Here is a 27,693-nt window from a genome sequence, read left to right as displayed (position 1 = left end):
GCATTAAAATAAATCCAAATCTAACATGAGTTCATCATCATAAAAGAGAGCAAAATGAGAAATTAACATCAAAATTAAGAGAATCAAGATGTAGAGATGAGAAATTGTAAAAGAAACAAGATGAAATCAAGTAATTAAACATGAATCCAAGATAATCTAACCTAATCCTAACCTAATTCTAGAGAGAAGAGGGAGCTTCTCTCTCTAGAAAACTAACTAAAGGCTCATGTTGGCTAAAATAATTGCTCCCCCTTTGCTTGGACTCCAATTTTGCATGAAATACACTCAGAAATCACCCCCAGCGTTTTGCCTTGTAGTGGGCCATGTAAGAGTACCGGCGCGTGCGCGTCGATTGGTAAATTCTCCATCCGCGCGGAAGCGGCATGTACGCGTGCGCGTCTATAGACGAGACCACTTTTGCGCGTGTGCGCCTTGTGCACGTGCGCATCCTTTGGTGCATTCCCAATCTTTGTTTCTTCATGCATTCTCCCCTTTGCATGCTTTTCTACTCATTTCTTCCATCCAATACTTGCCTTATAAACCTGAAATCACTCAACACACATATCAAGACATCGAATGGAATTAAAGTGAATCAAAATTACCAATTTAAGGCCTAAAAAGCATGTTTTTACACTTAAGCAAAATTCAAGGGAGAATTACAAAACCATGCTATTTCATTGAATAAATGTGGGAAAAGGTGGTAAAATCCCCCAAAATAAGCACAAGATAAATCACGAAATCGGGGTTTATCAGCTCTCACCATGACCAAGGAGGCCGAATCTAAGGAGATGTATGTTGCTGAGAAATTGAAGGAAGAAAACGATCAAGAAGATATTGGAGGGACATTGCTACACGCCCCATTGGTAGCACAGGAGCTTGAAGTACCACACCCTCAAAAGCTACAAGAAGAGACCAAGCATGAGCAATTCACTCAGTTCTTGGAAATCTTCAAAAAGTTTCACATTAATATTTCTTTTGCTGAGTTGTTGGAGAAGATGCCTCCCTATATGGCCTTCATGAAAAGCCTACTCTCTGAGAAGAAGGTCTTGAAGGGAGATAAAACTGTAGTCTTGACCAAGGAGGGTAATGCATTGATTCAGAGGAAGCTACCTAAGAAGATGCCAAACCCTGGAAACTTCCTAATTCCCTGTACCATTGGGAATATTATTTTTGAGAAAGCATTGTGTGATCTTGGTTCAAGCATAAATCTGATGTCATTCTCTATAATGAAGAAGTTGGGGATCCAAGAGGCGCAGCCTATAAGAATAGCACTAGAAATGGCTGACAAGTCTCGGAAGCAAGCATATGGGCTATTGGAGAACGTACAAGTCAAGGTTGGAGAGCTCTTCCTCCCTGCAAATTTTGTGATTCTTGACATGGGAGAGGATATAGATGAATCCATCATCCTAGGAAGGTCATTCCTAGCCACAGGAAGAGCCCTCATAGATGTTGAAAGAGGTGTGATGAGAGGAACTTTTGCGTGGTCTAGAAATTTGCGGATAAATCCTCGTTGCAAGTATAGTTTCTAAACCTTCAAAAGTCCTTTCATACAAACTTTTTGGTTGTCACAAGTAACAAACCCCTTTGAAATTGATAACCGAGTATTTAAACCTCGGGTCGTCTTCTCAAGGAATTGCAGGGAGGTGTTCTTATTATTGGTTATGAGTCTTGTAAATTGGGGTTTTGGATTAAGGTAAAAAGTTAGTTGAATGACAAGTAAAATAAAATAATAATAACTATAAAATAAACTTTTGGAAAGGTATGAGAAATTGGAAGTCCAGACTTAGTTATCCTTATCAATAATAATGAAAGTTGAATCTTAATTCCACTTAGTTAACCTTTACTAAAGCAAAGGAAAGTCAAGGGATAAATTGGTTTGATCTTCGAATCCTATTTATTTTCTAAGAAAAGATTGGGATTATTGAAGTTCAACTCAATTGGCAAGATAACAATTATCAATTATGCTGTTGAATTGGATAACTCATGAGTTACTGATTTCTTAACCAAAACCAAAAGGGGAAAAGTAAATCTACTGGAATAAGAATGCCTTCAGATGGGAAGCAATAATCATGTAAATAAAAGAAAGCAATATTAAACTGAAATACCTCAAATTGCATTAACAAAAGAACTTAAATCTGACATGGATGTTCATAAATTAAATTAGAAAAATAAATAAAAGAACATTGAACCTGGATTGAGAGTCACTCTTAAAACTAAGAGAAATCCTAAATCCTAATCCTAAGAGAGAGGAGAGAACCTCTCTCTCTAAAAACTATATCTACTCCTAAAATTGTGAATATGAAATCTTGTTCATGTATGGATGCATTCCCCCACTTTATAGCCTTCAATCTGTGTTTTCTGGGCCGAGAACTGGGTTGGAGACAGCCCAGAATTCGCTGGTTGCGAATTCAAACTCGCTGAATTTTCGTCACTGCGATGCGGCCGCATGGATCACGCGGTCGCGTCGCCTGGCGTCAAAGCAAGTATGGCATATTATATATCAAATCGAAGCCCCAGACGTTAGCTTTCCAACGCAACTACAACCGTGTCGTTTGGACTTCTGTAGCTAAAGTTATAGCCGTTTGAGTGCGAAGAGGTCGGACTGGACAGCTTAGCAATTTCTCCAACTTCTTGTACTCCTTCCACTTTTGCATGCTTCTTTTCCATCCTCCAAGCCATTTCTGCCCTGTAATCTCTGAAAACACTTAACACACATATCAAGGCATCTAATGGTAATAAGAGAGGATTAAACATAGGGAACTTAAGGCCAAAGAAGCATGTTTTCAATCAAAGTACATAATCAGGAAGGAAAATGTAAAACATGCAAATAGTATGAATAAGTGGGTAAAGAGTTGATAAAATCCACTCAATTGAGCACAAGATAAACTATAAAATAGTGGTTTATCAACCTCTCCACACTTAAACATTAGCATGTCCTCATGCTAAGCTCAAGAGAAGCTATAAAGATGAAGAGGAATGTAAGAAAGTATGAAATGCAACCTATCTAAATGAATGCAACTACATGCAAAATGATTCTACCTACTTAGTTAAAAGTAAACAAATCCTTCAAGAAGAAATATGAACTGAATTTCACTAATTCAAATCATGAAAATGAAGTACAAATAGACTTGCAAGAAGAAAATAGCTCATGAAAGCAGGGAACAAGGAATTGAGCATCGAACCCTCACTGGTAGTGTATACACTCTAATCACTCAAGTGTTTTAGGTTCGATTCTCTCAATTCTCCACTAACCTTGCTTTCTAAGGCTTGCTCTTCATCTAACAATTAACATAAATTTAATGCACAGATACACATATCAAGAGGTCTTTTAAGGGTTGTAATGGGGTTAGGGTCAAGGTAGGATTGTATTTGGTCAAGTGGACTAAAATCTGAATCCTTAATTAACTTAAACTTTCCACCTAACTTTAGACAATCCATGTAATCATAATACCACCCTTAACTATCCATTAACCATGTTTCCACATATTCATGCATCCTAATTTTAAGTACAGTACATATGCATTGCTTTCACCACTTACTTTGGGGCATTTTGTCCCCTTTTTCTTATTTGTTCTTTTTCTTTTCTTTTTCTCACTTCTTTTTTTTTTTACATTTTTTTTCTCAATGCATATGATTAAATTATTGAATGCATGACTATATTCTCAACTTTCTTTCACATTTTTAGAAAATTCTAACATACTCAATTCTCCAACCAAATGTTTTCAAAACCCACTTTTCCCACACTTAAATCATAAGCATCTCACTAGTCTAAGCTTACCAAGGATTCAAATTAAGGACATTATTGTTTTTCGCTTAGAGTTAATGATGTGCTAAATAAAAAGAACAAAGGGGTAAAATAGGCTCAAAATTGGTTTGCAAGGGATAATGAAAGGTAAGGCCATATGGGTATGTAAGCTCAGTGAAACAAAGGCCTCAATCATGTAAGTGTATGCATACATCAAATAATGGAAATATAGAATTAAGCAAGACAAAGATCACAAATTTAGAGAGAAAAATACACACTAAAACAGAATATTGGTTGATAAAATGCAACTAATTCAAATAGGTTCAAAAATCTCACAGGTTTTGTGTGTTCGAGCTCTAAACCATGTTCCTAGTATAATATTTCTTCAAACAAGTGTAACATTAATTTTTATTTAAATTAGTGAAATGCTCTTAAAAGGTTTCTTGAAAAAGAAAATATTACTTCAACCAAGTAGTAACTAAATACATAAAATCAAACAAATATGCAGTCAAATATGCAGATGCAACAATAAACAAATAAAGAAAATAAAACAATGGTGTTGAAAGGAAGAATATGGCTAACCCATGGAGATCGGTATCGACCTCCCCACACTTAAAGATTGCACCGTCCTCGGTGCATGCTAAGATGTGCAAGTGGGTGGGTTGTTCCAACTGATGCTTTTCTTCAAGGATTGTGCAGATGGACTTGTTTGTCTCCCCTTATAGAAGTTTCTCCCTTTTTCCGTCTTCGGTGGCCAGCCTGAAAGAAGAGAAAAAGAAAAAGAGTAACCCAAAAATAAAGATAAGAAAATAAATAAAATATGGGTGTTAATGCCAAATAATAGAGGTCTCATTTACATGGAAGCTTCAACATGCAAGTGAGAAAACAGTAGAAGTACATGGCAAATCAAGAGTGCAAAAATTTGCAACAATAGGGAAGAGAGTGTGGGTAAGGAGAGATAACATAAATTCATGTCAATGTAAAAGTAATACAGGTATAAAAGGTTGGCATTGATAATATTACCTATCCAGAATAAAACAAGTCACTAAGCACCCAAAATAATTCAAGAGAAGATGCAACAGTTAAATAAAAAAAATTTAACACCAAAGGAAAAATAATGAATTTAGAAAAGAAAATAAAAATATGCACAAAATGAAAATGTAATGAATGAAATATGTAAGTAAAATAAATAAAAGATAAGAAGAATGAGAAGGGAAATAAGGGAAGAAGAAGTAAGTAAGAAATGAAGAAGAAAGAAGAAAAGATAGAAGAAATTAGAATTAGAGAAGAAAAGATAAGAAAATTGGCACTAATCTAGATAGGTTGTGGGACGGTGGTGATGCGGTCGCGTGGGTGACGCGGTCGCGTGGTGCGCAATAAGGTCAGACAACGCAGACGCGTGGAGCACGCGATCACGTGACTTGATTTGTGCTAGTGGCGCGAGTGCAGCCTCGCGGTCGCACAACTCTCTATTCGAAACTTGGTATTGCCAAAATCCAGGGTGACGCGGTCGCGTGGTCGACGCGATCGCGCGGGTGGCCTTATTTCCAATATTACATGGACGCGTGGGTGACGCGTTCGCGTGGCAGAGCTTGTGCTGCCAGCACGGGTCCAGCCCAATTCCAGCTCAACTTTCGGCCATACACCCTTGTTACGTCGATTTACAGGGCCACGCAGTCGCATGGGTGACGTGAACGCGTGGGGAAGCTATTTTGCAAATGACGCGGCCGCATCAGCGACGCGGTCGCGTGGGACGATTTGTGCCATTGGCACGCCTCCAGCCCTGCTCCTGCGTAACTCTCTGTTCAATTTCTTTTCCTCCTAACGCACTGGTGACGTGGACGCGTCAGCGACGTTGCCGCGTCATGTGCGTGCTTTTTTTTTTAAACTAAAATGAGAATACAGAATGCAGTGTTAATATGAATGTGATGCAAAACTCCAGGTTCAATAAAATAAAATAAAACTTAAAAACAAATAAAACTAAATAAAAATGAAAAAGGAACGATCATACCATGGTGGGTTGTCTCCCACCTAGCACTTTTAGTTAAAGTCCTTAAGTTGGACATTTGATGAGCTTCCTGTTATGGTGGCTTGTGTTTGAACTCATCCAGGAATCTCCACCAATGTTTGTAATTCCAATAGCCTCCGGATCCCAAACTAGGCATGTAAAGCCTTTTAGCAGCTTCAAACAGATTCTTAGGCTCCCGGGGTGTTGGATGTCAGAACAGATTCCAGGATCCCAAATCTTACTTTTAAACCCGTCTTCAAGTTGATTATCATGATTCCATCCGGGTGGTTCAGCTTTAGAATTCTCACTGAAGCGGCCAAACAACTTCCTAGACCCATTCAGTTGAGCTCTACACCAACCTTTGCGTTTAAATTTAAAGCTTCCAACCATAATGAACCTTGTAGGACAATTCTTACCACTGACCATCTTCCTCTTACTCTTTATGCCCCAAAGAGCTCTAAGTTGACCATCCGTCTTTGATGAGAGAACTTTCGCGTGGTCTAGAAATTGCGGATAAATCCTCGTTGCAAGTATAGTTTCTAAACCTTCAAAAGTCCTTTCATACAAACGTTTTGGTTGTCACAAGTAACAAACCCCTTTAAAATTGATAACCGAGTATTTAAACATCGGGTCGTCTTTTCAAGGAATTGCAGGGAGGTGTTCTTATTATTGGTTATGAGTCTTGTAAATTAGGGGTTTTAGAAAGTAAGGGAGCAGTATGTTGCACAAGAAGAATAAGATAAATAAATAACTATAAAATAAACTCTTGGCAAAGTATAAGAACTAGAAGTCCTATCCTTATCAATTGTGATGAGAATTGGATTTTAATCCCACTTGGTCAGCCTTTACTAAATAAAGGAAAATTAAGTGGGCTGATTGGCTTGATTCTCAAATCCTAGTCAATTCCTGTGGAGAGACTAGCTTTAGAGCAATCCTAGTTCAATCAGAATCTGCCAATTTCAACCACTGTTTTAATTGACAGCTCAAGAGTCTCCAATTATTTAACCAAAACCAAAAGGGAAGAAAGTCTACTTGAATGAAAATAATTTGGATAAACACAGAGCATTAATAAATTAAAGAGAGCAATCATAAGTCTGAAATACCTCAAATTATATTAAATAAAATATTCAAATCATAACATGGAAAAGTTCATAAATTAAATTGGCAAAATAAATAAAAATAAAGAACCTGGGATTGAGAGTCACTCCTAAAACTAAGAGAAGCCTAAATCCTAATCCTAAGAGAGAGGAGAGAACCTCTCTCTCTAAAAACTACATCTAAAACATGAAAAGTGAATTATGAGAGCCTCTTCCTGAATGGATGCATTCTCCCACTTTATAGCCTCTAATCTGTATTTTCTGGGCCGCAAACTGGGTCAGAAACAGTCCAGAATTTGCTGGTTTCGAATTTTAATGCGCTGATTTCCGTCACTGCGACGCGGCCGCATGGATCACACAGTCGCGTCACCTAGCGTCAGAGGAACTATAGCATATTATATATCAAATCGAAGCCCCGGACATTAGCTTTCCAACGCAACTAGAACCGCGTCGTTTGGACCTCTGTAGCTAAAGTTATAGCCGTTTGAGTGCAGAGAGGTCAGGCTGGACAGCTTAGCAATTTCTCCAACTTCTTGCATTCCTTCCACTTTTGCATGCTTTCTTCCCATCCTCTAAGCCATTCCTGCCTTATAATATCTGAAAACACTTAACACACATATCAAGGCATCTAATGGTAATAAGAGAGGATTAATAATAAGCAAATATAAGATCAAAGAAGCATGTTTTCAATTAAAGCACATAATTAGGAAGGAAATATAAAATCATGCAAATAGTATGAATAAGTGGGTAAAGAGTTAATAAAAACCACTCAATTGAGTACAAGATAAACCATGAAATAGTGGTTTATCAACCTCCCCACACTTAAACACTAGCATGTCCTCATGCTAAGCTCAAGAGAAGCTATAAAGATGAAGAGGAATGGTATGAAATGCAACCTATGAATGCAACTACATGCTAAATGCTTTTACTTACTTGGTTAAGAGTAAATAAGTTCTCCAAGACAAATACAAACCAATTTCCACTAATTCAAATCATACAATAAAAATCAGGTAAACTTGTAAGAAGACAGCTCATGAAAGCAGGGAACATAGAATCAAGCATTGAACCCTCACTGGTAGTGTATATCACTCTAATCTCTCAAGTGTATAGGGTCAATCACTCTAATCTTCTCTAGTTATGCTTTCTAAACTTTGTTCTTCATCTAACCAATCAACAAAAATTTAATGTACCAATGCAAACATCATGAGGTCTTTTCAAGGTTGTAATGGGGCTAAGGTAAGGGTAAGGGTATATGTATGGCCAAGTGAGCTATAATATGAATCTTCAATTAACCTAAGCTCTCACCTAATATACATATACTCTATATACTTTTAAAGTCATGCCTAGCTACCCATAATTCCCACTTTTGTATGATTCTCATACTCATGTACCAAATTTTTCTTTAATTTTTATCACATGTGCATTGATCTTTTATTAAACTTAATATTGGGGTAATTTTGTCCCCTTGCTTACTTATTTATTGAATATTTTTGGATTTTTCTCTTTTTTCTCCTTTTTTTTTATATAGAGAAACAAACATAACTTATCAATGCACATGGATTTTCTATTATTTTTCTATTTTGGTTTTTCATGAGTAGGTTCCCAAATTCCTGATATTCAAATAAATTAGAAACATTATACTTTTCCTTTATTAACCCATGTTCCCACAGTTTCCCCTTACTTAATTAACACACTATCTTAAGCTAACTAAAGATTCAATTGGGATATTTAATTATTTTTCTGCTTTAAGGCTAGTAATATGTAAAATACAGAACAAGAGGGGTTTAAAAGGCTCAAAGTGGCTGACAAGGGTGATTTAAAGGGTAGGCTTATTTGGGATAAGTGAGCTAAAATCAAATAATGGCCTCAATCATATGCAAACATGTAAATACACTAAATAATGGACATATAGGTTGGAACAAAATATAGATTACAATCATAGAGAAGGGAACACACAGGAATAAAATATTTATGGTTAAATAATGTAACCATGTAAATAAGCTCAAAGTCTCACAGGTTGTGTGTTCTTTGACTCAAAAACCATGTTCCAAATACAACTTCAAACAAATTTAACACATGAAAATTTTAAAAAAAAATTTATTTATTATTTATTTAAATTAGTGAAAATTTTCAAAAATAGGATCTTAAGAAGAAACTTATTATTTTAACCAAGCAGTAACTAAATGCAAAAATTAAATAAACATACAATTAAACATGCAAATGCAACAACTAATTTAATAAAGAAAATTTAAACATTGGTGTTGACACAGAAAGGTACTAACCCATGGAGATCGGTATCGATCTCCCCACACTTAAAGATTGCACCGTCCTCGGTGCATGCTGAGATTTGCAGGTGGACGGGTTGTTTCAACTGTTGCTTTTCTCTAAGGATTGTGCAGATGGACTTGTCTGTCTCCCCATGTACGTCTTCCGGTTCCCTTCCGGGTGGCCATCCTGAAAGAAAAAGGGAAGAAGAGTAACCCAGAAATAAAGATAGGAAAATAAATAAAACATGGGTTGATGCCAAATAATAAGGGTCTCAATTACATGGTAGCTACAAAACGCAAGTGAGAAAACAATAGAAGCACATGGCATACCAGTGGTGCGAAAATTTGCAACAATGGAGAAGAGAATGGGGAAGGAGAGATAATATAAATTCATATCAATGCAAGAGTAATATAGATATAAAATATTGGCATTGATTTAAATAATATTACTCAATAAGAATGAAACAAGTCACTAAGCACCAAGAAAATACCAGAAAAGATGTAACAGTTGAATAAGAACATTTGAACACCAATAAAAAATTTTTGAAAAATAAAAATATGCAATGAATGAAAGTATGCAAATAAATGAAATAAAATAGAATGGAAGTGAAAGAAAATAAGAAAGGAAGAAGAAAGAAATAAGAAAAGAGAAGAAAAATAAGGATTAGGGAAGAAAAGATAAGAAAATTGGCTGATCTGGATATTCTGTGCGACGCTGGCGACGCGGTCGAATGGGTAATGCGGTCGCGTGGTGCGCGATAAGGTTGGGTGACGCGGATGCGTGGGGCACGCAATCGCGTGACTCGATTTGTGCTAGTGGCGCGAGTGCAGCCTTGCGGTCGCACAACTCTCTGTTCGAAACTTGGTATTGCCAAAATCCAGGGTGACGCGGTCGCGTGGTCGACGCGATCGCGTGAGTGGCCATCATGGGGATATGACGCGGACGCGTGAGGGGCACGCGTTCGCGTGGTGAGGCTTGGGCTTCCAGCACGATTCCATCCCAACTCCAGCTCAACTTTCGGCCATGCACCCTTTTTACGCCGATTTCAGGTCACGCGGCCGCGTGGGTGACGTGGTCGCGTGGGAGGCCATTATTCCCAGGTGACGCGGTCGCGTCAGCGACGCGGTCGCGTCAGCGACGCGGTCGCGTGGGGTGATTTGTGCCATTGGCACGCCTCCAGCGCTGCTCCTGCGAAACTCTCTGTTCGTTTTTATTTTCTCCCATCTCCTTGCGACGCGGACGCGTCGCTGATGCGATCGCGTCGCGTGCTCGCTTTTTTTTTTGTAATTTGAAAAATGTAGAATGCAGTGTTAATATGAATGTGATGCAAAACTCCAGGTTCAATATGACAAAATAAAATAAAATTCAAAAACAAACAAAACTAAATAAAATTAAAATTGAGAAAGGAATGATTATACCATGGTGGGTTGTCTCCCACCTAGCACTTTTAGTTAGAGTCCTTAAGTTGGACATTTGATGAGCTTCCTGTTATGGTGGCTTATGCTTGTATTCATCCAGGAATCTCCACCAATGTTTGTATCTCCAGTAACCTCCGGGGTCCCAAACTAAGCATGTAAAGCCCTTAAGAAGCTTCAAACCGATTCTTAGGCTCCCGGGGTGACAAATGTCATAGCAGATTCCAGGATCCCAAATCTTGCTTTTACACCCAATTGTTTGTTGATCATCATGATTCCATCTGGGTGGCAAGCAATCTGAATTCTCACTGAAGTGTCCAAACAACTTCCTAGACCCATTCAATTGAGCTTTATACCAACCTTTGCGTTTAAACTTAAAGCTTCCAACCATAATGAACCTTGCAGGACAATTCTTACCATTGACCATCTTCCTCTTACTCTTAATGTCACAAAGAGCTCTAAGTTGACCATCCGTCTCCAGTAGCCCATATTCAAGTGGAATTAGAAAGCTATGGGATATGAGTTTTACCCACTTGAATGTTGTGAAGGATGATGGCAACTTAGGGGGAGGTGTTTTTAATGAAATTGCAAGCTCCACGCTCTTGTGCTCTTCTCTGATAATTACCACCTCTTTGCAAGCTTCTTCAAATTCAACCTCTTCCTCTTGGTAGCTCTCTTTCAATTCAATCTCCTCTTCATTGCTTTCTAAGGGCATGGAAGGTTGTGCTTCTTCTTCTTGAGTCTCCATCTCTTGATCAACCTCTTCCAAGTCTTCAACTATGATATGCTTTAGAGATTGTACACCCTCCATAGCATCAATTACAACCGTCTTGGAAGGAGGCTCTATGTCTTGACTTTCCCATGGGGGTTCTGCATCTCCTAAGTCTTCAACCACTTCTTCTTCTTCAATAATTCTGGCTTCCTCTACTTGTTTCAGTACAAATTCATGCTCCGTACTGTTCACTGGAGTTTCTAGTATCTCCTTCATACTACGTTCTTCATTAGATTGTCCACATGAAGCCATGGGGGTTCCTTGAGTGTCCGAACGTCGGGAAGCTAATTGACTCATTAGGAGTTGCCCCAATTGATGAAGGGTTGCCTGACATCGATCCACTGTTTCCTTGAGACGATCCTTTGCCTCTTGATGCACTCGGCTTTCATGAATAGGATCATAGTGCTCTTGGATTGATGGATATGGAGATGGTGAATATTGAAGTGGTGAATATTGAAGTGGTGGTTCTTGTGAGTAATTGGGTTGGAATTGGGGTGGTTCTATATATGGTTCATATGGCTCATAAGGTGGTTGGTATGGTGGTTGAGGGTTAGGGTCATATGGAGGTGAATGGCGGAAAGGGGCTTGTGAGTATGGTGGTCCCAAGTTGTGTTGGGAAGGTTCATAGGCATATGATGGTGGTTGTTGATAGTCCATTGGAGGTGGTTGCTGCCATAAGGGTTGATTAAATCCTTGTGGCTCCTCCCATCTTTGATTTTTCCAACCTTGATGCCTGTTCTCATTGTAATTTTTTCTTCCTGCAACATAATTGTAACCAGACTCATAGCCAAAGGGGTGAGAGTTCATAGTGGAAAATAAAAATTAAAAACAAAAATAAAAATAAATTTTAAATTAAAAGGTTATTTAAATTTTGAATTTGAAAATTAAATTTTAAAATTTGAATTTTTAAATTTTTGAAATTTGAAGTTTTTGAAATTCGAAAATTGAAAAATTTTTAAATTTGAATTTTGAAAAATTTTTAAATTTGAATTTTTGAAATTTGATTTTTGAAATAAGATAAGATAAAAATTTTAAAAATAAAAATCAATAACCTCTTAATTTACGAAAAAGCAAAAATAAAACAAAAATAAAAATAAATAAACAAGCAAAAGAAAAATATTTACAATAACCAATAATAAGGCACACGTTTGCAATTCCCCGGCAACGGAGCCATTTTAATGAGAGAACTTTCGCGTGGTCTAGAAATTGCGGATAAAACCTCGTTGCAAGTATAGTTTCTAAACCTTCAAAAGTCCTTTCATACAAACGTTTTGGTTGTCACAAGTAACAAACCCCTTTAAAATTGATAACCGAGTATTTAAACCTCGGGTCGTCTTCTCAAGGAATTGCAGGGAGGTGTTCTTATTATTGGTTATGAGTCTTGTAAATTAGGGGTTTTAGAAAGTAAGGGAGCAGTATGTTGCACAAGAAGAATAAGATAAATAAATAACTATAAAATAAACTCTTGGCAAAGTATAAGAACTGGAAGTCCTATCCTTATCAATTGTGATGAGAATTGGATTTTAATCCCACTTGGTCAGCCTTTACTAAACAAAGGAAAATTAAGTGGGCTGATTGGCTTGATTCTCAAGTCCTAGTCAACTCCTGTGGAGAGACTAGCTTTAGAGCAATCCTAGTTCAATCAGAATCTGCCAATTTCAACCACTGTTTTAATTGACAGCTCAAGAGTCTCCAATTATTTAACCAAAACCAAAAGGGAAGAAAGTCTACTTGAATGAAAATAATTTGGATAAACACAGAGCATTAATAAATTAAAGAGAGCAATCATAAGTCTGAAATACCTCAAATTATATTAAATAAAATATTCAAATCATAACATGGAAAAGTTCATAAATTAAATTGAAAAAATAAATAAAAATAAAGAACTTGGGATTGAGAGTCACTCCTAAAACTAAGAGAAGTCCTAAATCATAATCCTAAGAGAGAGGAGAGAACCTCTCTCTCTAAAAACTACATCTAAAACATGAAAAGTGAATTATGAGAGCCTCTTCCTAAATGGATGCATTCCCCCACTTTATAGCCTCTAATCTGTGTTTTCTGGGCCGCAAACTGGGTCAGAAACAGTCCAGAATTCGCTGGTTTCGAATTTTAATGCGCTGATTTCTGTCACTGCGACGCGGCCGCATGGATCACGTGGTCGCGTCACCTAGCTTTAGAGGAACTATAGCATATTATATATCAAATCGAAGCCCCAAACGTTAGCTTTCCAACGCAACTGAAACCGCGAAGTTTGGACTTCTGTAGCTAAAGTTATAGCCGTTTGAGTGCAGAGAGGTCAGGATGGACAGCTTAGCAATTTCTCCAACTTCTTGCATTCCTTCCACTTTTGCATGCTTTCTTCCCATCCTCCAAGCCATTCTGATGCGCATAAACTTGTTATGCCACGATTTAGGAAATTGCACGATCGGCAAAATTCCTTCCGGCAAGTGCACCGGTTATCGTCAAGTAAAAACTCACAATAGAGTGAGGTCGAATCCCACAAGGATTGGTTGAATGAGCAATTCGGATTAGAAGTATGTTTAGTTGAGCGGAATCAAGAATTAGATGAGAATTGCGGAATATAAAATTGGCGGGAAACGTAAATGACAAGAAATTGAAATGGCGGAATCTTAAATTGCATGAATTAAAGAGCAGAAGCTAAATTGCTGAAATTAAAAGGGAATGGGGGTGATTGCATGAATTGAGTTACAGAATGTAAAGAGAAAGTGGAAATCAGAAATGGGGAATTCATTGGGTTATAGGAGATATTGAGATCTCCGAATCAAACATGTTTATCTCTTCCTCAACCAATGCGTTCATTGAATTTTGCTTGGCAATCTTATATGATTGGATCCCAATTCCTTGGCTCACCAATTCTCTCTAAAAACAAACAAATTCCCAATCCCTTGGTTTAAATGTTCATAAGAAGAGATGATGCTCGATCACTGATTTTACCACACAGTTTCATGAACCACAATTTGGTAGGATTACATGTCACAATATCCATCCAAACCCCAATCCAATTCACTGTGAGAAAGCTTCTCTAGCATGAATCCTCCATTCCTTTCCCAAGGTTCCGAAGGATTCCAATTATGGGTAGTTTCTTTCCCAAGACAACTACCCAATGGAATTAGATCGAGAAGCTTTCTAACAAAATTCAAGAGAAAAGATTGAAGAAGAAGATAAACTATTATTGATTCATTGAATTACAATAGAGCTCCCTAACCCAATGAAAAGGGGTTTAGTGAGTCATAGCTCTGAATTCAATTACAAAGATATGAAAACTAGCCAAATGAAAAGGTAAAAGTCCTTCCTAACTTAAATTCTATCCTATTTATACACTTTCTATATTGAGCTTCTGTTGTGTTTCTTGGGCTTTGAGGCCTCTCCCTGCTTTCCTTTTGCCTTGGGTTTATGATCCATAATCTTGATGAGGCTGCTGATCCAAATTCTGTAACATTCATTGAGCCAACTTAGTGATAATCAAATAATGACACATGACTCAATAAATTGAAATTTCAGACTCATCAATCCTTCAGGCCCAATCCCATAAACCATGATATTCAATTGGGTTTCATACCAGAGTAAGTTTAAGTTAATGTTTGTGCTCAAATACTAACTTAAACCGCAATATTTTTGGCCCAGAAACCTTTTCCAAGAGTGGCGTTTAAGTTGCAGTTTAAGCTTAAACTGTAGCTTAAACGCCAGACACTTCCAGTGATGCCTTTTGTGGAAGCACGTTTAAGCTTCAGTTTAAGGTTAAACTGAAGCTTAAACGTGGAAATGGAAGAAGGCAGCCCTGGAGGGTAACTTAGTCGAACACGTTTAAGCTTCAGTTTAAGGTTAAACTGAAGCTTAAACGTGGAGATAGAAAAGGCAGCCCTGGAGGTCGAACACGTTTAAGCTCCAGTTTAAGGTTAAACTGGAGCTTAAACGTGGAAATGGAAGAAGGCATCCTGGAGGTCGAACACGTTTAAGCTCCAGTTTAAGGTTAAACTGGAGCTTAAACGTGGAAGCTGAGAAAGGTAGCCCTGGAGGTGTCGAACACGTTTAAGCTCCAGTTTAAGGTTAAACTGGAGCTTAAACGTGGAAATGGAGAAAGCAACCCTGGAGGAGAAAACTTGGTCGAACACGTTTAAGCTCCAGTTTAAGGTTAAACTGGAGCTTAAACGTGGAAATGGCTCCCTGGTGCACTTCCCATTTCTGGCGTTTAACCTCCAGTTTAAGGTTAAACTGGAGGTTAAACGTGGAAATGCTTCCTGAGTGGCATTCTCATTCTGGCGTTTAACCTCCAGTTTAAGGTTAAACTGGAGGTTAAACGTGGAAATGCTTCTTTGGTGAAACTTTCATTCTGGCGTTTAACCTCCAGTTTAAGGTTAAACTGGAGGTTAAACTTCAGTTTCAGCATTTCTTAGCCTTCATGATTCTGGCGTTTAAGCTCCAGTTTAGGCTTAAACTGGAACTTAAACTCCACATGTGATATTCAAGCTTCCTTTATTGACTTTGTTGCTTCCTTGCCTAGCCTCTTCTTCCCTGAAATCATCCAAACAATTGCATCAATGTCTTGCAAAATTTCATGAGAAATCTTCCATTCATAGCATTCAAGTAATATAACTAAAAACTCATGGAATTTGCATCAAAATCATACTGTTTGGATGGTTCATTGCTTTGTTATTCATTTAACCATTCTTGGTTACTTTAAGCTCAAGAAAATGCATAAAACAACTAAAACTAACAGAAAAATGCTAGTGAAACTAGCCTAAGATGCCTTGGCATCACATTCCTGCCTTATAATATCTGAAAACACTTAACACACATATCAAGGCATCTAATGGTAATAAGAGAGGATTAATAATAAGCAAATATAAGATCAAAGAAGCATGTTTTCAATTAAAGCACATAATTAGGAAGGAAATATAAAACCATGCAAATAGTATGAATAAGTGGGTAAAGAGTTAATAAAAACCACTCAATTGAGCACAAGATAAACCATGAAATAGTGGTTTATCAGTCTCCAGTAGCCCATATTCAAGTGGAATTAGAAAGCTAAGGGATATGAATTTTACCCACTTGAATGTTGTGAAGGATGATGGCAACTTAGGGAGGTATTTTTAATGAAATTGCAAGCTCCACTCCCTTGTGCTCTTCTCTGATAATTACCACCTCTTTGCAAGATTCTTCAATTTCAACCTCTTCCTCTTGGTAGCTTTCTTCCAATTCAATCTCCTCTTCATTGCTTTCCAATGGCATGGGAGGTTGTGCTTCTTCTTCTTGAATCTCCATCTCTTGATCTACCTCTTCCAAGTCTTCAACTGTGATATGCCTTGGAGTTTGTACACCCTACTCAGTATCAATTTCAAACGTCTTGAAAGGGGGTTCTATGACTGGACTTTCCCTTGGAGGTTCTGCATCTCCTAAGTCTTCAACCACTTCTTCCTTTGCAACAATTATGGCTTCCTCCACTGGTTCTAATACAAAGCCATGTTTTTCATTGTCCACCGAAGTTTCTAGTGTCTCCTTCATGCTTTGCTATTCTTTTGATTCTCCACATGTAGCCATGGGAGTTCCTTGAGTGTTCAGATATTGGGAAGCTATTTTATTTACTAACTCGCCGAAGGCGGCCGCAAAATTTTGCACACTCTTATTCATCCTTTCTTGCCTTTGAAGAATAACACGAAGTCTGTGATCCATTGGAGGTTGGGGTGGATATGAGGATTCATTGGTTGGGAGAGAGGGTTCATAATAGGAAGGTGGTTCATCTTGATAATGATATGGAGATGGTGAATATTGAGGTGGTGGTTCATGAGAGTAGTTGTGTTGGAAAGGTGGTGGTTCTGTGTATGGTTCATTTGGCTCATAAGGTGGTTGGTATGGTGGATGTCGGTTAGGGTCATATGGAGGTGAATGGTGGAAAGGGGCTGGTGAGTATGGTGGTCCAAAGTCATGTTGAGGAAAGGGTTCATAGGCATATGGTGGTGGTTGTTGATAGTCCATTGGAGGTGGTTGTTGCCATGAGGGTTGATCAAATTCTTGTGGCTCCTCCCATCTTTGATTGTTCCAACCTTGATGCCTATTCTCCTTGAAATTTCCTCTTCCTGCAATATAATTGTAACCAGACTCATAGCCAAAGGGGTGAGAGTTCATAGTAGTAAATAAAAATTAAAAAATAAAATAAATTTAATTTAAAAGGTTATTTAAATTTTTAAATTGAAAATTAAATTTTGAAATTTGAATTTTAAATTTTTGAAATTTGAATTTTTGAAATTTAAAATTTGAAAATTTTTAAATTTGAATTTTAAAAATTTTTTAAATTTGAATTTTGAAATTTGATTTTTGAAATAAGATAAGATAAGATAAAAATTTTAAAATAAAAACCAATAACCTCTTAACTTAAGAAAAAGCAAAAATAAAAACAAATAAACAAGCAAAAATAAAATATTTACAATAACCAATAATAAGGCACATGTTTGCAATTTCCCGGCAACGGCGCCATTTTGATGAGAGAAACTTTTGCGTGGTCTAGAAATTTGCGGATAAATCCTCGTTGCAAGTATAGTTTCTAAACCTTCAAAAGTCCTTTTATACAAGCTTTTTGGTTGTCACAAGTAACAAACCCCTTTGAAATTGATAACCGAGTATTTAAACATCGGGTCGTCTTCTCAAGGAATTGTAGGGAGGTGTTCTTATTATTGGTTATGAGTCTTGTAAATTGGGGTTTTGGATTAAGGTAAAAAGTTAGTTGAATGACAAGTAAAATAAAATAATAATAACTATAAAATAAACTTTTGGCAAGGTATGAGAAATTGGAAGTCCAGACTTAGTTATCCTTATCAATAATAATGAAAGTTGAATCTTAATTCTACTTAGTTGACCTTTACTAAAGGAAAGGAAAGTCAAGGGATAAATTGGTTTGATCTTCGAATCCTATTTATTTCTTAAGTAAAGATTGGGATTATTGAAGTTCAACTCAATTGGCAAGATAACAATTATCAATTATGCTATTGAATTGGATAACTCCTGAGTTACTGATTTCTTAACCAAAACCAAAAGGGGAAAAGTAAATCTACTGGAATAAGAATGCCTTCAGATGGGAAGCAATAATCATGTAAATAAAAGAAAGCAATATTAAACTGAAATACCTCAAATTGCATTAACAAAAGAACTTAAATCTGACATGGATGTTCATAAATTAAATTGTAAAAATAAATAAAAGAACATTGAACCTGGATTGAGAGTCACTCTTAAAACTAAGAGAAATCCTAAATCCTAATCCTAAGAGAGAGGAGAGAACCTCTCTCTCTAAAAACTACATCTACTCCTAAAATTGTGAATATGAAAGCTTGTTCATGTATGGATGCATTCCCCTACTTTACAGTTTGCCAAATAATGAATCATTCATTATTAAAATAGTTGGTAAGATCTTTTAATCCAAAAAAGTAAACATCTCTGAGACCTTAACTGTTTTCTCACACTGCTTTCACACCAAACTGTTTACTACTTTCTTTATTTTCTTGTCTATTGTTTCATGCAAATTGCAACTCACCAAACCCCTTTTTGATTCTCCTGACTAAGTCTAACCAGACAACCATTGTTTGCTTAGTCTGACAATCCTTGTGGGATTGACCCTTACTCACCTGAGGTATTATTACTTGGATGACCCGGTGTACTTGCCGATTAAGCTGTGGGATTCGAATTCCTGTACCATGTGACAGCCATCTAATCTCTTGCATGGTCTGTCTCAAAGCGGGTCACTTTATCACATGGGCATGAGACAGCCATCTGATCTCTCGCACAAGACGTGTCAAAGCGAGCCACTTTCTCACACGGATCGTGTGACAACCATTTGACCTCTCACATAAGCCGTGTCAAAGAGAACCACTTTCTCACACGGCCCGTGTGAAAGCCCACGGAACCCCCGGGTGTCCAGTCCAATGGAATTAACATCAAACATGAATTATGAATTAAATTGATAAAATCCTAAATTAAACACGAATTAAATGGAAAGCCAAAAATTGGCTAGGTAAAACTGCTCCCTGTTTCCCCCACCAAACTCCGTTAACAATCAAACTAAAACTCCAAAATCGTCAAATTCACAAGTATTGATATAATCATCCAGTCAAATCTCAAATCCCAAAATTGAGTTCAACCAGGTAAAACATCAAGTAGCATAAAATAGCAGAGGGTTGAAGACTACATGCCTTAAACGCAGTAACGTAATCGCCAGGGGAGTCAACTATCACACCTCGATTTTGTTGTGGCACCGCGATTTTGTTGTGACACCGCAAATTCGTTGTGGCATTATGGAGGATAAACAGTGCACATAGTTGGGATTTTCGTAGCGAAGGAAAAGAGAGGAAATATGTTACATCATCAAATGTGTTCAACTTTTATTTATATTTTTGAGATAGAAGACATACGATAATAAAAGTTACAAGCTTATTTAGTGAAGAGGGAATATATTTTTTAACTCATGTATTTGTTTGAAATGAGAACAAGTTTGTAGCTTGCTTTGAACTAATAGTATATTCAATGTAACTGTTGGTGGGTCCCCAACCAAGTAGGGCCCACAAGTTTAAAAAATGAAAAACAAATGAAAATAAAAGAAAGTGGCATAAAGCCACGAGGAAGAGAGAGAGAAAATGTGAGGCTTCATTCTGTTGAATGAAAGAAACACAGTAGCGTCGCGGCGTTGGAGAAGAAGAATTTGGGGGGAAAAGGACAAGCCAACTTTGATCCGATTGAACTGGTAAACTTGCTCCATTTTTATGAAATTTTAGTATGTTATTTCTAGTGTAGATATGAACATTAGGATATAACTTGCTAGTTGTATTGCCTTCTCTTTTGCCTGATTTGAGATACCTACTTTGTGGAGGATTTATGTTGATTCCATCAGTTTTGATAATGTATTTTGTTGATTGTTGAGATGTCCTAGTGTCACTAGGAAGACTGTCTATGTACCCATTATTCTGATAGTGGAAGATTTTACTGGACTAGGTCCCGTGGATTTTTTGTCCCTCTTTTGGGGGTTTTTCCATGTTAAAATTTTGGTGTCTGGTTATTTAATTTCTGCCATTATATTTGCTGCTTGGAGTATCTTTAGTATTACCTATTTAATTGGACAGGTTGTGGAAAAATTATTTTTGGTGCTTCTGCTGTTAGACAGGTTCTTGTTTGAACCTTTGTTGAGTTTTTCCAACAAAGTGGTATCTAGAGCTCTGGTTGTTTATCTCTGTGCTGATTAAATGGAGAAAAATATTCATGGACCGAATATCGTCAAATTGAATTCCCAAAATTATTCAATTTGGAAGACCCTTATGGAAGATATGTTGTATAGCAAGGACTTGTATGATCCTGTAGAGGGAGATAAATCCAAAGGTACTAAATCCGATGCTGAATAGAAGAAGCTAAATTGAAAGATAGTTGCTTTAATTAGGCAATGGCTTGATCTTAGCATGTATCCACATGTTGACACCGAAACGAATGCCGAGAAGATGTGGAATAAATTGAAGGAGTTATATGAGAGGAAGAATGTGCAAAATAAAGCATTCTTGATTAGGAAGCTTGTCAATATGAAGTATACTGAAGGTAAATTAATGCCAGAGCACTTGAGTATTTTTCAGGAGACGGTGAACCTACTGACAAATAATAAAATCACTTTGAATGATGAGTTGAAAGCCTTGTTGTTGTTGAGCTCTTTGCCTGATAATTGGGAAGTTCTGGTGGTGACACTGACTAACTCAGCTCCGAATGGAAAGTTGACGTTAGCAATGGTTAAAGAGAGCATGTTGAATGAAGAAGCCAGAAGAAAAGAGCGAGGTTTAACTAATGCCTCCTCCCAATATGAAGCACTTGTTTCAGAGTCAGGGGGAGAAGTCAAAGTAGAAAACCTCACAGTTTCGACAAGTCAGAGAGTCGAAGCAAGTCAAGAGGAAAGTACAAGCCAAGAAAGGAGTTCATTTGTCACCATTGTGGCAAGCCGGGGCATATCAAGAGGTATTGTAGGTTCTTGAAAAGAAAACAATCAAGGGGAAGAAACAAAGACAAAGGTAAAGATAGTGATATAGAAAGTGCTGCTATTGTTTATGAAGATGTTCTTATCATATATGATGAAAATTATGTGAATCTTGTTGACAAGCGGATTTTTGCTAGTAAAAAATTCACAATAAATTCTCGTTGCTAGTATAGTTTCTAAACCAACAAAGAATCCTTTCGTACAAAAAAACTCGTTTGTCACTAAAGCAAACCCAGTAAAAATAATAACCGAAGTATTTAAACCTCAGGTCGTCTCTCAAGGAATTGCAGGGAGGTGTGTTACTATTGGTTATGAGATGGTATCCTTTTCGGTTTTTGAAATAAGGAATAAGGAAATAAAATGGCAAGAAAGTAAATTAATAACTAGAAAAGCTCTTGGCAAGGTATGAGAACTAGACGTCCTATCCTAGTTATCCTTATCAATTGTGATGAGAATTTTCCATTTCTCCCACTTAGTTAACCTCTAACTATGAAGGAAAGTCAAGTAGACTAATCAATTTGATTCCTCAAGTCCTAGTCAACTCCTAAGGAAAGACTAGCTTTAGAGGGATCCAAATTAAACCAACCAGCAACTTTCAATTAACAATCAACAAAGGAGTTTGATATCTCAAGAGTCTCTAATTACTCAACCAAAGCCAAGAATATAAGAATATAACTTAAAACCCTCCCAAGCATTTTATCAAATACTTGGAAGGCATAACATAAAAACATAGAGAACTAATAAGAGATAATAAAATCTAAACAACTAATTCGCAAGCATCAATAATAATAAATAAAGGAAGAAGCAATAAACTTGAAATACCTCAAATTGCATTAATTATAAAATCAAATCTAACATGAATGATTCATAAACCAAATTGAGGAATAAATAAATCAACAAGGAAAATAGATCAACTAAGGTTATAGAAAAAATAAGAGTAGAAGAGAACTTAATTAAAGCAAAGTAGAATTATTAAATTAAGAAAAGCTAAACCTAAAATCCTAAAACCTAGAGAGAGGGGAGAGCCTCTCTCTCTCTAGAAAACTACATCTAAAACCTAAATTGTGAATAATGAAAAGTGTATGAATGAATGTTGTGATTCCCCCACTCTGCAGCCTCTAATCTGTGTTTTCTGGGCCGAAAACTGGGCCAAAAACATCCCAGAAATCGCCCTCAGCAGTTTCTGATATGTCCAATACGTGCCTCTGTCATGCGTACGCGTCGTCCATGCGTACGCGTGGATTGAATTTTCGCACGGTCACGCGTACGTGTGATCCACGCGTGCGCATCGCCTAACAGTATGGCAACAATGACAAATTATATATCATTTCGAATCCCTGGATGTTAGCTTTCTAACGCAACTGAAACCGCCTCATTTCGACCTCTTTAGCTCAAGTTATGATCGATTGAGTGCAAAGAGGTCAAGGCTAACAGCTTTGCAATTCCTTCAATTTCTTGTATTCCTTCCACTTTTGCATGCTTCCTTTCCATCCTCTAAGCCATTCCTATCCTATAAACCCTGAAATCACTTAACACACATATCACGGCATCGAATGGTAATAAGAGGCGATTAAACATAGCAAATTTAAGGCCAGAGAAGCATGATTTCAATCATAGCACAAAATTGGGAAGGAAAATGTAAAACATGCGAATTATATGAATAAGTGTGAGTTTAGTGGATAAAATCCACTCAATTTAGTACAAAATATACCACAAAATAGTGGTGCATCAAATCTCTCCACACTTAAACATTAGCATGTCCTCATGCTAAACTCAAGAGAAGCTATAAGAGAGTGACGAGGAATGGTAAAACTTATGAAATGAAACATATCCATATGAATGCACCTAAATACAAAAATACTTCTACCTACTTGGTTAAAAGTAAACAAATTCTCCAAGACAAACATAAATCAGATTCCACTAATTCAAATCACAAAATAAAGTACAAGTAAACTTACAGAAGAAAATAACTCATGAAAGCCGGGAATAAAGAATCGAGCATCGAACCCTCACCGAAAGTGTATACACTCTAATCGCTCAGGTGTTTAAGGTTCGATTCTCTCAATTCTCTACTAACCTTGCTTTCTAAGGCTTGCTCTTCTTCTACCAATCAACAAATAATTTGATGCACAAATACACATATCAAGAGGTCTTTCAAGGGTTGTGATGGGGTTAGGGTCGAGGTAGGATTGTATTTGGCCAAGTGGACAAAAATCTAAATCCTTAATTAACCTAAACTTCTCACCTAACTTAGGACAATCCATGTAATCATAGTATAAAGCCTAACTGCCCATTAACTATGTTTTGCCACATATTCACAAGAATATACAACACCCAATTCTCAAACCAAATATTGGCAAATCCAACATCCCCACACTTAAATCATGAATACTCTCACTAGTCTAAGCTAACCAAAGATTCAAAGTAAGGACATTATTATTTTCCGCTTAGAATTAGTGATGAACTAAAGTAAAGAATAAATGGGGTTAAAAGGCTCAACATTGGTTTACAAAGGATAATGAAAAGGTTAAGGCGATATGGGTATGTAAGCTCAGTGAAACAAGGCCTCAATCATATAAGTGCATACATACATCAAACAATGGAAATATAGAATTAAGCAAGACAAAGATCACAATTTTAGAGAGAACAACACACACCAAGAATAAAATATTGGTTGATAAAATGCAACCAATCGAATAGGCTCAAAATCTCACTGGTTTTGTGTGTTCGAGCTCTAAACAATGTTCCAATATAATATTTCTTCAAACAAGTTCAATAAAAAATTTAATTCAAATTAGTGAAATGCTATAAAAGGGGTCTTGGAAAAAAACTTATCATTCCAACCAAGTTGTGGTAGACGAACATGCACAAAATCAAACAATCATGCAATCAAACATGCAAATGCAACAACTAATTTAACAAGGAAAATTAAACATTGGTGTTGAAATAGGAAATAACTAACCCACGGAAGTCGGTATCGACCTCCCCACACTTAAAGATTGCACCGTCCTCGGTGCATCCTAAGATGTGCAAGTGGTAACGACCCAATTTTCAATACGCCTAGGACATACCGGAAACTGAGCGCTACCAATTTGTCATCCTAATTATTATCTATTATTTATTATATGAGCCTGATTCATTGTTAAAAGCGTAGTTAGTTTGTGAGGTACTTTTTTTTTTGAAAACGTTTGGATTAATAAACAGAATCATTTATAATCAATTCACAAATAATAACAGATAAAATAGTTATAAACAACCACACATAAATACATCACAAGTAGTTGAAAACATTCGGTGATTCAGCCTTTATTAGAGTATAGACTTTTAGTTAGAACACCCCTAGATATAGCTAGATAATAACTATATACATATATATACATACAACATCTCAAGCCCTGACCTGTTCAAGAAGTCCCTAAGCTGGCATCCAGGCTAGCCTAGACTCTATACTCACCTAGTTCCTCTAAACTACTAAAGCGAGGGAAAGTACGTTCTAAGTCTTCAAAACTCAAGTCAAGTGGAACATCATCAAAAGGTAGAACATCATTTGTTACTCCTCTGCACGATCAGACATTGCCATATGACGTCTCTCTGGTACCTCATCAAGTAGCCACACAACAGGAGTCTCGTACACAGGATTTAGGTTAAATTTCACGTACAAACAAGGTGCAGACATTGGCTGGTCTCACAGTATATACATATAAACAGAGAACGAGATTCACCCTAGATTCAGAAGACTACCTAGAGCAGAACCCTTTTTGGGAACGATCATCAGCGGACTACGGAAGGGTACTCATGCTTCCATCTGAAGGGGAAAGGGAGGGAGAAGGGGTAAGAACTGGGGAGTTCTTAGTAGGACTGGGGTTATTAGTTAAGTTCATTAATTCTGTGTTGTTTACCAGATAAATAGCAGAATACAGAAAAACAGTAAATAGAAGTTACAGATAAATAGAGAAGATAAAAAAAACAAATAGCATAACACAAACAGAAGAATACAAGAAAATAACACAGACATATAGAATAGAATACAAACAAGGAAAGCATACATTCATACAACAATCGTAACAGAGGAAATGCACAACCAAGTATGAAGCATGTCTAGCCCTAGTGCAGGTAATGAGCTCATTTGTCGGTTACATACCCGCTCCCGATGTTACCCAGAGTCCTCTGACCAGGTAAGGCTTCCCTGTTGGCAATGCCCCTCGCAAGAGTCCTTTGACTTGCATGGCGGATCTAGTTAACTTATATCTGCCCAACACACACACTGTAAGAGTCCTTTGACTTACAGGAGTATATGCTAGTTGTGTTTTCTCAATACCTCTGTAAGAGTTCTCTGACTTACAGAATAGCATTATAGCTAAGTATCCCAAGGACACGCTCTTAGTGGTCGTACCACCATCTATCTGACTGACTCTCTGCAGCAGATTCTTACATAATCATTCTCATTATCATCGTTCATTATCATTCTGATTATTCGTCATCACTTTCACATTCTTATGCAGTACCTCTTTCTTTCTTTGTTCAATCATACTATACAAACTTTACAGCTTTTACTTTTACAACATCTTAACTCAAACCATTTCTCTTTATCAGATTACTGTTTTCTCTTTGTCTTTCTACTCTGATCTGATTACTCTTTTCTCTTGATCTCTTTACTCTACTCTGGTTATTCTATTCTCTGTACCTCTTTATTCTGCTTTGATTACCCTTCTCTCTGTATCTCTTCACTCTGCTCTGGTTACTCTTTTCTTTGCTTAACGTATGTATCTAAAGCTTATGTAAATTTCGGTATGAATAGTTAGCCTGTCCCAAGTATAGATTCATTAAGTCTATACTGAAACAGTTTAACTTTTCATATAATACCTAACCCTAGTCGCAACTCAAGGACTAACTATGTTGCCCTAGTTTATTCGCTAGTCTCTGTCTATTTTTCTGTCATTAAAACTTTACAGAATTTTCTTTGGTTTTTATCTTTTCTTTAACTTCTTATCTTTCCTTTATCTTTTCCTCACTATCATGTTATTACCACTCTCTAAGTGTTTTATGAAGGTAATTATGAGATTCTGCGCTTAAAGTTGTCTTTCTAAAGCTTTTACAGAAAACTGCCTTTTTCGCATTATTTTATTATTTTTATTAAAATATTATTTTTAATTAAATATTATTATTTAATATTTTATTATTATTTATTATTTTATTAATATATTTTTGAAAATTACCCTACTTTAACTTTTAACCTTTAAAATTCACTTTTTACCACCCGTAACTTTTAATATTTCTACTTTAACCACCCTAACTTTTGGAAATTACCAAATAACCCCTCAAACACCAAAATAATTACAAACTTGCCCTTTTTAAGATCTAAAAGGTGTTTTTCAATATTTTTTATCAGACTCAAAGTGTTCTTCATGTTCTTCATAAATTCTTCAGATTCTTTCTCTGTTTTTACCCGTTTTTCACTCTTTTCAGCAACTGATTTTTACCATAATTCATAATAAATTTGCAGCCACTAAAATCCCATCTTTTCCACATGATTTCAACACAAATTGAACCCCAATTTAAGCTCTAGGTTTCGTTTTTCCAGCAGCTCCAAGAACACAAACTCAAAGCTTGAATTTCATCAAATTTACACCAAAATCTCAACAAGAGTCACTCATATAAATCATCAATTTCAAGCACAGCCAAACCATATCATAATTACAAAACTCAAACATAATCAATCAAGATTGAATTCGTCAAACCCTACTTGGTTTTGCTGCTCCTAATTTGGTCATGTCCTTAGGTGGTCCTTAAGCACTTTTTCCTCCTAAATCACATCAAGAACAACTTTAAATCCACAAACCCTCAACTGACCAAATCTCTCTCAGCACATTAGGAAGGGATATATCACCTTATACTTTCTGGAAATTAATGTTTCTTGGCCCTCAAGTCAAGTTAAGCATGATTCCTAAGGAAGAACATCAAGAAAATACATGTTTAAGCATGTTTCCTTGAAAACCGAATTGAAAGGGAAAAGGAACAGCCAGCTCACCTTATTTCCATCCTTGATAAGTTACATGGTTATGTAGAGGAAGAAGAGAGGATCATTTTGGTGAAATCAGAGTTTTGATTTGAGTTTTAGTTCAAAAGAAATCAAGCTTTGAAGATTTATGAACCAAGAACTTTCTCTCCTTTTTCTCTTGATGATTTTCGGCCACAATGAGAAAATGAGGCAGCCTTGGGGGTTTTGGGGGGTGTAGGGTGAGTTGTGATTGGTTGGCTTGGAGGTGGATTAAAATACTACTAAAATATCTCAGGTGTATAACTACTAAAACTAGATGTATCGGAACACTTGTAAAATCATCTCTAAAAATTCTTTTCTGAGCTAATAGCATAAATG

At 36.7% G+C, this 27,693-nt stretch overlaps 1 protein-coding gene across 1 annotated transcript; it reads left to right on the top strand.

The window, feature by feature from the left end:
* Positions 1-761: 761 nt before the first annotated feature.
* On the top strand, positions 762-20,703 carry LOC112742479 (uncharacterized). Its single transcript, XM_025791717.1, has 3 exons — positions 762-1,458; positions 20,428-20,468; positions 20,614-20,703. The coding sequence occupies exons 1-3, from the start codon at positions 762-764 to the stop codon at positions 20,701-20,703; spliced, it is 828 nt and encodes a 275-aa protein (XP_025647502.1).
* Positions 20,704-27,693: the final 6,990 nt, after the last annotated feature.

This window comes from Arachis hypogaea, chromosome 14 (assembly GCF_003086295.3).
Source record: "Arachis hypogaea cultivar Tifrunner chromosome 14, arahy.Tifrunner.gnm2.J5K5, whole genome shotgun sequence".
In the NCBI taxonomy this organism is placed as follows: Eukaryota; Viridiplantae; Streptophyta; class Magnoliopsida; order Fabales; family Fabaceae; genus Arachis; species Arachis hypogaea.
The sequence above is the reverse complement of the archived record's forward strand: the minus strand, read 5'-3'. Positions and strand labels throughout refer to the sequence as shown.